General features: G+C 47.0%; 1 protein-coding gene across 10 annotated transcripts in view; it reads right to left on the bottom strand.

Moving 5' to 3' along the window:
* Positions 1-2313: 2313 nt before the first annotated feature.
* The window catches only part of PDE8A (phosphodiesterase 8A), a 163420-nt gene continuing 155883 nt past the window's right edge, over positions 2314-9850 (bottom strand). For 8 of the 10 annotated variants that reach the window (XR_013929602.1, XR_013929603.1, XR_013929604.1 and 5 more), the window contains one exon: positions 9657-9675. Coding sequence is in view for 2 of the 10 variants with exons in the window: in XM_080396304.1 (XP_080252430.1) it covers positions 9569-9675 (107 nt within the window). In the remaining 8 variants the exon portion in view is untranslated. Of the gene's footprint in view, positions 9676-9850 lie in introns of all 10 variants that reach the window. The other 2 variants (XM_080396304.1, XM_080396303.1) reach the window with 2 other exon arrangements.

The following is a 9850-nucleotide window of genomic DNA, read 5'->3' as shown; positions in this document are numbered from 1 at the left end:
CGCAGTGGCGCGGCGCTGCCCACAGGCCCCCGGGCGAGGCCCCCCGCGCCGAGCGCGCAGCGGGGTTCCCCCGCGGTGGCTTCAACCCCGCACCCACCGCCCCTGCAGGCTGGGCCGGGCCGACCCCAGCGCCCCTCGCACCCGGAGGTGTGTGCAGCCAGTCGGACACGCTCCCGTTCTCTCTCGGTCTCTAACAAACTGGCTTGTGAGAGGAACGCCGGGGCCGCCCCGCCGCCCTCGGCCCTGGCCCGCTGCCACGCGGACCTGAACGCTGCGGCCAGGCTGCTGCGCTAACCTGTTCGTTGTGCCATCAGAGTCTGACGTATCGCACGGCCTGTGTAGTGAAACACTCGCTGAAATGAACATTGACTAGCCTTTGCCATTTATAGCGTGAGTTTATAAAGCTTTCTTGGAGCACAAGATGCAGCAGCCGCCCTACCTGCCTCCCCTCCTTCAGCGTGGCTCTGCCTGCCTCTGGGAAAGCACCCGGTGCATTTAGCATGGACCTGGGCTTCGGAAGAGCATCGGTATCCTCAGACTAACTGGTTTCACACCTTAAAGGCTGGCCCACCGCCGGCCAGCCCAACTGAAGCCTTACATGCACGTTTGCCCCTTTCTGCTGGCGCGTGGCTGGGAGGGCTCGGCTCTCCCTGAGGCTGCTGCTCGCTCTCCCCTCGGGGCCACAGGGTGCTCCTGCCTTTCGCTGAGCTCCCATCTCCTCGGGGCCTCCCTGGCCAGGGGGACAGGCAGCTGGGCTTCAGTGATAACTTTTTATTCTTGCACAAGGCAAAGAAACATCCAGAGGTAAAAAGCAGTAGCCATAAACCACCTCTTCAGTCTCTGTCTTCTGGAGGTAACAAGCTCAGCTTGGCCTCAGCAGAAGACTCAGACTTCTCTTCCCAGCAAAGCAAACACTTTGCCTCCCGCCCTTGAAACGGTTTCTCAAAGAGCAGTCTCTCATCAAAGCCTTTCTCAAACCCAGGCTAACTACTGTTTGTGCTATCATTAACTGCAGGCAATTTGGGAAGGGGAGGTAGGGGGCTTTGATTCCTCTGACATGAAAGCTTGAAAGAAGAGAAAGAAGTCACAGTGTTGACCCGTGATGCCGTGGCATACAGATAAAAGCCTTGCTGTCATGTTTGCCTGCACAGCCTCACTGTGCCTTCAATGGCCAGGCCCTGGGGTAGCTCCAGTGTGATCTGTGAACTGCAGCTTTCCCCCTGGGGTCCCACAGAGCACAACCTTTCCTCTTCTCCAACACCCCACAAAGGCAGGGAGAAAAAATCACATCGCTTCCCATACATGGAAGCACATGGTCTATGGTCATGATTTATTAAGGCCAAAATGTCTGAGTGCGCCTAAAGAGATTGCTTGTATTGACACACCAGAAAGGACACTTCAGAAGCAGCCTGACTTCCTCATAGCCTGTCAGACATAAAAGAAAACCTTTGGTTTTGGTGGAGAATTTCAAATTCAGCAGCAGCACTGTTAAAACCTATTCTCTTGCTTTGCATTCCTCTGTGCATTAACCGTAGAGTTAATACAGGCTCTGGAAAAGAGTTAAATAAGCCGAAAGGTCAAAGGATAGACAGCCAAAAACCCAAATTCAAAGATCTGTTTAAATTAGGAATTGAAGAGCAACCATCGGCTTTTAGGCTGCATGGTGCCCTCTCAGTCCCTTGGTGGCTTTCTGCACCTTGGCAGTGCCCTTGGCGGGCACTGGGTCAGCTCAGTTGCAAAGCTGAGGGGCAGGCCTGTGCGGGGGGGCTCTTGTGCTTACAGCACTAGTATCAAACTTGAGAAAATCTAAAGTTCAGGGAGCAGCTGATCATAAGAGGTGCGAATGGGTCTGAACTTTGCTCAGCCACAGCACCTGCATTTCAGGTACAGACTACAATAATGTGACCATGTATTTGCAACCAGTCTCGGGCCTGACTGCCTTCAGAAAGCCAAAATGATCTAAGAGGTGCATCCATGGGGCAATGAAAGTGAAGTATAACTTCATCAAAATCAACGCGTTGGGAAGGCTTTTGACTTGTAAGTCCTGAGGTGGGACTACTGGTGGGCAGATGTTTCTCTGTGGGATGCTAAAATGGAAAAAAAGGACCCCCAAGTCCCTTTTTTCAGACCACCTTCTAGAAACACTGTTGACTCTTGTTACAACAAAGCAACACAAATACCACTTTGCTAATACATACTGAGCCAGACTTAAACATATCACTAATATTTACTTAACAAATACTGTTAGGTATGTAGTCTGATGTGGTTCAAAGAACACTTGTTTATTTAAAACAGCTTATTTTAAAACAAGGCTTTTTCTTTTCTTTCTTTTTTTTTGTTCCTGGCATGATAGAGCAGCTAAAATTTTCTGCTTTCTGACCTTGGCTTGTCAGAGATTTGTTTTAACAGGGGACAGCATATTTGCTGCCTGCCAGCACGGATTTTCAGGGGTTGGGAGAGGCTGCTCACTTTTAGGGCTTGCTTATGGTGAGGAGAATTTCTGCTCTCTTGATGTCCTGGAAACCATCTATTCACGCGGCTGGAGCATTTCCCCCTAACTCCCAAAAGCTGTGTCTGATGTTATGCATGGCAGCCCCAGCCCAGCCCCGGTGGGGTGGCTGGGCACCTTGCCTGTTTCTTGGCACTTACATTCATGCTATACCATTGCAGTCTTACTTACGGTAAAGAGCATCTGAAACAGCCGGTACCACCCGCTGCTGGGGACGGGCACTGGGACTGCCACGTGCGCACGCCAGTGGCATTCGGCACTCCCGCGAGTCTCGCTGAGGTCAGGACCAAGTGGGGAGGGAGGATGGATTTCTGGCTTCTCAGGAGCTCTGACCAGTATCTCTGTAAAGCCGCAGTGACAAACTGTTACGAAAGCGCCTACTTTCTCAGCTGCTCTTCCCACTGCTTTTGCACGTCAGCGTGGCTCAGCGCAGAGCCCTCAGCAGCAGCCCGGCAGCCCCCAGGACTAGGCCAGGGTTTGCCGTGGGGTGGATGCTGACAAGCCACTCTGCTTCCCTGCAACTTGTTTTTACCCACCTGCAAAAGGGCTCTGCGGGTCTTCTTGTAAAGCACTTCAGGATCTGTAATGGAAAAAAATTCAATTCAGTAAAGAAAAACACTACGCGCAAAGTAACATCTCGTTTTTTTAGGGAAAAGAGGACAGTTCTTGTTGGAGGTGGCAAAGCGATATTCCTTACACATTCCACACTGCGAATACCAATGGAATCTCATCAAACATACCCCATTTCGTCTCTAGGCTAAAGAGAACGAATAAGGAGCCTATACCCCCTCCCAGGGAGCTGCAGGATCACTGGGATGACGTCATTCTTGGTTATAAAACACGCTGCATGCGGAACTTGGCACTCGGCAGACTCAGGTTGAGCTCAGAGCCAATGTAATGAACTCTGGGGAGGGACTGCCGTCAGATGCCACTTCAGAATATTAAAAGACAGGCAGGACCAACTTCTCACTTGAATAATTACATAGTGGCTAAATTCCTCCTTTCATTTCGAAATCAGGCAATCACCTTTTTCGCTTTCTCTCTAACATCATGTGCGTTGCTGTGCTATTTCACTACCTCGAGAGAAATTTATGCGATTAAAGGATGAAGTAACTGCTGTTAATTACCACGGGCTGAACTAAGATTAGCTTTAGCGCTAGCAATGACTCTTGCCACTCGAGGGGGGGAGCAAGCAAACCAAAAAAAGATTCAAATTTCAACAAGTGTCCACAGCTGCTTGTATTTGCTACCACATCCTCACAGGCAGAGGTACATGCAGTCTGCACGTGGGAGTACAATACAAAAGACGCAGCACACATACTCACAGCGCATGCAGTAGCTATGGAGTGCTCACAAGCTGTTTTAGTTAACTATGTTTGTATTCTTCTTCTGCCTGTGGATACCAGTGTAAGGCTTTCAGCCAATATAAGGTGTTTTTCCAGGCTCACTTTAACCACTTCACCTGTAGTAAAAGCTGTTGTAAGCAGCAAGAGTCAGTGTGAAAGGCAGGAGTTAGTACCAGCATTATGGCTGCATGTTTGAGCAGGGTCCACAGCCAGTGGAAGTCAAGCGAAGGACTCCCAGCAAGTGGGATCAGAAGAAAAATGGAAGACAGAGAAGCTGAGAGGGAAAAAGTGGAAAATCAGAGGACTGTTTCCTGACCTGAGAAAGACTTACCATTAAATCACAGGCAGAGCTTGGAGGTCCAGGACTTCAAAGGTGTTTTGAAGCCTCAAACCCATTTTTGCTTAGTGGCCCTGGGTCTTCTGGCCTTCTCTAACTCAGTTGCCTTACTTGTTAAAGAGGATGTCAACACATAGCTTCACAGGGTTTGCAAAGCTAAATTCACTGAGGTTTGCATGGGAAGTGTGGGAAGAGATTCTTAAAGATGTTAAACTGTTAAACACGGGGGGGGGGGAAGGAAAACATGAGACGCTTTGCCTAGTAACATTCAAAGCAGGCACCGAGAGAAAGCATCCAGCGGAGTTACAACACAGAAGTCCTTTCCCCTGCCTTGAGCTGTAGCTTCAGCAGAACAAAAAACAGCTGAAGCACCTGGACATCCCCTTTGTTCTGAACTAGCAGCACAGGCTGCACAGGGACATGGCAGTAATTTAAAAGCTCATTTTCTGCATCCAAACATCATGTCAGGATGAAATGCAATCCATCCTGCTATCATTTAACGAGCACCCCTGGCACCACTTGGAGGCATGATGTCACACGTCAGCAGAGAGATTATTTGTTTTGAAGCTTGTGAATAGCTCTGAGACTTCATTTCAAAGTGCTCCACGCAGAGTCATGACTCAAACCCTCCTGGTCTCACGGAAGGGCACAACTGACTACAGTTTCCCTGTGCTGTTTCTGAGCATTCTGTAAGGGATTAGTAGATATTTATTATCCTTTCTTCTCTTTTATGTAGGAATGACTTTGTCATTGCTTCAGTTCCTTCGTGTTCATGACAATTTTCTTAAGTGTCATATCAATGATGCCTCTACTGAGACAAGCAGAGACAGCCGCAGCAAAAAGCGCTGCAACAAAACCCAAGGCATTCATTCCATTTCAGGTGATTTTTAATTTATAGATAGCTATTGGGAAAATCATAGCATGAAACCCGTCTTCCAACCAGGGACAAGGTAGCTGTGCACAGCACCTGTCTGGCTTCTCCTTTTGTAAGAATAAGCAATTATTACTCAGGATTTTATACCTATCCCTTGAAGGGACCAAGATACTCATCTAGGGCAATTTGCTGAGGAGCCAACACTTTTTTTTTACCAGATCATAATAGTTCAGACTCACCTGGAAGCAACTAAAGTGATACCCATGTTTAGCAGCAGTATTACCTGATTGAAAATACGCAGCATGGAAAATAGAGCCAATCATTCCGAGTGGGTCATTTAATGCTGAATTGCTGAACTTTATTCCGTTTTAAAACACAAAGCTTTAAGATTAAAACCCTGGAGGTGCATAAAGGACTTCTCCTTCATCACGTCTACGATGGAATTCACTCTTGTATTAGCATTAAAGCAAGAATAAATGAAAAGTGCAACACTGTATAAGACTGGCAGCCTGCCTGAATTTGGGAACAACTTCAATCATGCTCTTTCAGTTTATTCCAGTGTTCTCCCTTCCATGGTGGGAAACCATCAGTAAAGCCATGGTTTCTGTCCCAAGCAGAGACCCATCACTGAGTGACAGCTCAAAAAGCATGGGAAGAGATACTAAATGGGAAAGGGTTCAGAGCACAGGCAATGTGATGAAGAAAGGAAGGGGCTCTGGAATGGCTGAAGAATTTGCAGTGGGGTCCTGGAGCAATGAGTATCCCATGAGAGCTGTTACTGCTGCACAGCAAGGCCCTTCCTGCTGCGTGCGCAGCGGCCTGGAATCGCCCCCGCTGAACCTGCACAGCCTCCCGCTGCACAGGCGGCTTCAGAAGTGTAGCTTGAGAGGGAAGCTCAGTGGGGAGAGATCTCAGGTGAGGATCAGGCATGCTGGTTCCAGACTTTAATTAGAATCTGTCCCTGGCAACAGCGAAATTTAGATGGACAACAGAATGAATGGAGCTGCAGTCAGTGGTTGCAAATCAGTGTTTTATGTTAAGTGAAATTATCATACACCGATACGGACATAAATCTGGCTGACACAGAGGATTGATTAGCACAGCTCTACACTCCAAGTAATGGCATTAAAGATGCAGCATGAATTTCAGGGAATTAATCATATTGATCACATCTTTTCAATGATGATGCATCAGGCATTTTTATAGCAGATAAAATTAACTGCTTTTACCATTCAGTAATATAACCCAGAATATTAACTATGCTTTTATGAAGACATATTTTTTCCTGACCAGTTCTGTTTAATATCTTTATCGATGATGTGGATGAGGGGACAGAATGCAACCTCAGTGCGCTGCAGATGGCCCCGAGCTGGGGGCCAAGGAGGCCAGCAGCGCCCGGCTTGTGTCAGACACAGCGTGGCCAGCGGGGCCGGGGCAGTGACCGTCCCCCTGCGCTGGGCACTGGTGCGGCCGCCCCTCGAATCCTGGGGTCAGCGCTGGGCCCTCACTGCAGGGGGGACACTGAGGGGCTGCAGCGTGTCCAGAGCCGGGCAGGGGCTGGGGAAGGGGCTGGGGCATGAGTCCCACGGGGAGCGGCTGGGGGGGCTGGGGGGGTTCAGCCTGGAGAGGAGGGGGCTCAGGGGGGACCTCATCGCTCCCCACAGCTGCTGCAAGGGGCTGCAGCGAGGGGGGTCGGTCTCTTCCCCCAGGTCACAAGTGACAGGACAAGAGGAACCGGCCTCAAGTTGCACCAGGGGAGGCTTAGATTGGAGATTAGGAAAAATGTCTTCGCTGGAAGGGTGGTCAGGCGCTGGCACAGGCTGCCCAGGGAGGTGGTGGAGACACCGTCCCTGCAGGTATTTAAAAGCTGCGTCGATGTGGCACTTAGGGACATGGTTTAGTGGTGGACTTGGCTGTGCCAGGTTAACAGTTGGACTCAAGGATCTTAATGGTCTTTTCCAACCTGAACGATTCTATGATTTTTACCCTCTTCCTGCAGACATTCTCTGGGTCCACACGCTGTTAATTTTCCTCTCCTGTCCTCATTGCAGCAGACATGTGGAGAACGTATCGATGGTGTGATGCAGCTCGCCCCTAATGGAGCCAGAGTAGTTTTTCCTTGAACTGGGCACAGGAGCCTGCAATAGAAGAGATTAACACCGTGTGGCAAATTACAGCTGATTACAATAGGTGCATGTATAGGGAAACACAGTGCAATATTGCCAGGAAAACAACATATCTGGCAGCCAACCCTGCCTCTCCTTGCATATTCCCTTCAAAAATAGGATACTTGTTTTTTTCAGCCTTCAACGCAAATAGATCTGCGCCTTCAGGATCAGATGTAGAACCCCTGGGAGACTGACAAGGACCCCATGCCCTCTGTCCTACTACTGTCGGTGAGACAGTGGCGTGGTCTGGCTGCTCTGAGGCAGGATCTGAGCCCCACCAGCTCAGGCAAGATACACACATTGATGAACTAAAGGAAGTTACAACAGGGAGTTCCCTGCCCCCGCAGCCCATAACCCAAATTCAGCCTAGGAATGGAGAGCACACCTGCAGGGGTAAGGGCAGCACCGGCAGAAAGGCATGACACAAACATGAACAGCAGGCGGCCACAAATGGTGGTGGCCCATGAGCCTCACTGGAGATGAAGGAGAAACACAGAAACTGGCAACGCCTGGAGAGGCCACCTGTTCCTTTCTTACCTGCTTTAAGGCTCCTGCTGCCGTAGTCCCTGAACTGCTCCATCAGCCAGCTCCTCCCTGTCTCTGCTTCTTCAGGAATGGTTCAAAACGTCTCTGAAGTCGATTGCCTCTGCACTGACAAGGGTCAGCAATTCTTTCAGTGCTTCTGGCGTGCCTTTCTGCCTGCCGGGAAGGCTGACGGGATACTCCGCTGGTCCGTCAGTGGAATACAGCCTGGCACTGCTTTCGGCTGTGAAGAGACTTGTCCAAGGGCACACAACGGTTTGATGGACTTGCCAAGGGGAGGCCACAAGCACAGGGGGTTGCCAGCCATAACCACCTCTCATCACCCTCATGCCAGTCCAACCCTCGCACCTCTTCCTTTTTATCAGACAGCAAGTATCTTAGTTATTTTCAAAAGATTTTCATGTATCTGTTAAGTCTGCAAACTACAAAGTAAATAGACATTTCAAATGAAATGGCTAGGACGCTTCTTAAAATATACATTTTATTATTTTCTGGTGTTTGCTATGAAGGTTTCATTCAAATTGTGAAGGTACACAGCCTTTACAAACTTCTTGAGTTAAAGGTTTTTGTTGGTGGTTTTATGTTCTGTTTCTTTCATGGCAGAGGAAAATACATAGGCTATAAAATGTTGAAATTCATTAGATGTTTAGTATTACCTCCTCATATATGCTGTGGAATGCTTTGTAGAAATACTATATAAAATAAGGCAGACTTTGACATGGAATTCAGTCATAAAATTTCATGGGAGAAAACAACAAGTTCCAACATATTATTATTTTTGCAGCCAAGGGAAGATCAGGTGGTCGTCACTGGTTTGTGGGAGAACTACTGCAGTTCTGGTGCTCAGACAGTATACACTTCTTGTTTATTCTACTATTCTCAAGTGAGACCTTTTCAATAAAACTTATTTTTTAATTAACATAAATCAGACAATATTTAAACATACACATCTATCCTTACAGTGCAATAAAAATGTATCATTGTATAGTATTTTGTATTTGCATTATGAAAATAAAAGGTCTGTACATCAATTAAATGTATATTAATGAGTATGAATCATGTAAATTTATAATGCATCTAAAGTTGGCTTTGGCTTTTAAGTATTTATAAATTCATAGAAAATATTGAACATCTAACAAAATAAATAAACCATAACATTTTAATCATAGATGCTAACGATCAACCTCAAAAATTCTTGTGTTATTTTTTACATTTGCTACTAAATTTCTTAAAGAGAACTCACTTTCAGTAGTGCTCAGAAGTGAATGATTGCACCTTCTGTGATGTGAAAAAATACAGTACATCTATTTCTCATAGATCAAAAATTCTTTCATAGACAGTTGCATTTGAAATGTCTGATTGTTCTACGTAACTGTCTTAAGTGCTTATAAAAAGCATGTAGCTTTCTCAGAAAAGCTGTGAGTCTCTATTAATAGATAGACAATCTTCTAGTAAATGTCCTTTTTATGAGGATTCTTCAAGGTCTCCCAGCTTCACATACTGGTATGAAGATATCGCAAGAATATGTTGATTAATAAACCCTCTGCAGTACAAGTACTGTAGCAATCCAGTGTAATTCCACTTGGGCTTATTTCATTGGAGTCCACACATGGTAGTTGGTGGAAGTCAACTGCTCACCTCACGTTCACTTGAATTCAAAAGTTCCCCAAGTGCATGGGCTAGCCTTACTGTAATACTGAAGAGACCAAAACAAATCTGAAATCATATGAATAAAAGTGATCTTGAATAAATATGCATCTGGTTAGTAAATTACACACCATGGTCTAACTGCTATTCTGGTGGTGGTCGAAGGCCCCGCAGACTCCTTCCATCTAGTCCTTTCCAGTATTTAATGTTATTATTCAGATGCTCCATCAAATTTGGCAGGTCTGCAAATTCTAGGGAAGAAAGGGCAAAATGTATTTAGTTTATAGAATTGAAACAGTCACATGATTCTGTCTGCTTGAATATCACTTGAAATGTCTGGGCAACTGTGTTAAGTAGGAAAGCTGAAATCTGTCATACTGGTACTTGAAATGGTTTTGGCTGTACAGCTCTCGTCACCCAGGCATC

This window comes from Falco punctatus (assembly GCF_963210335.1).
Source record: "Falco punctatus genome assembly, chromosome: 7".
Classification (NCBI taxonomy): Eukaryota; Metazoa; Chordata; class Aves; order Falconiformes; family Falconidae; genus Falco; species Falco punctatus.
Note: the sequence above shows the minus strand (reverse complement) of the source record. Positions and strands in the feature narration are given on the sequence as shown.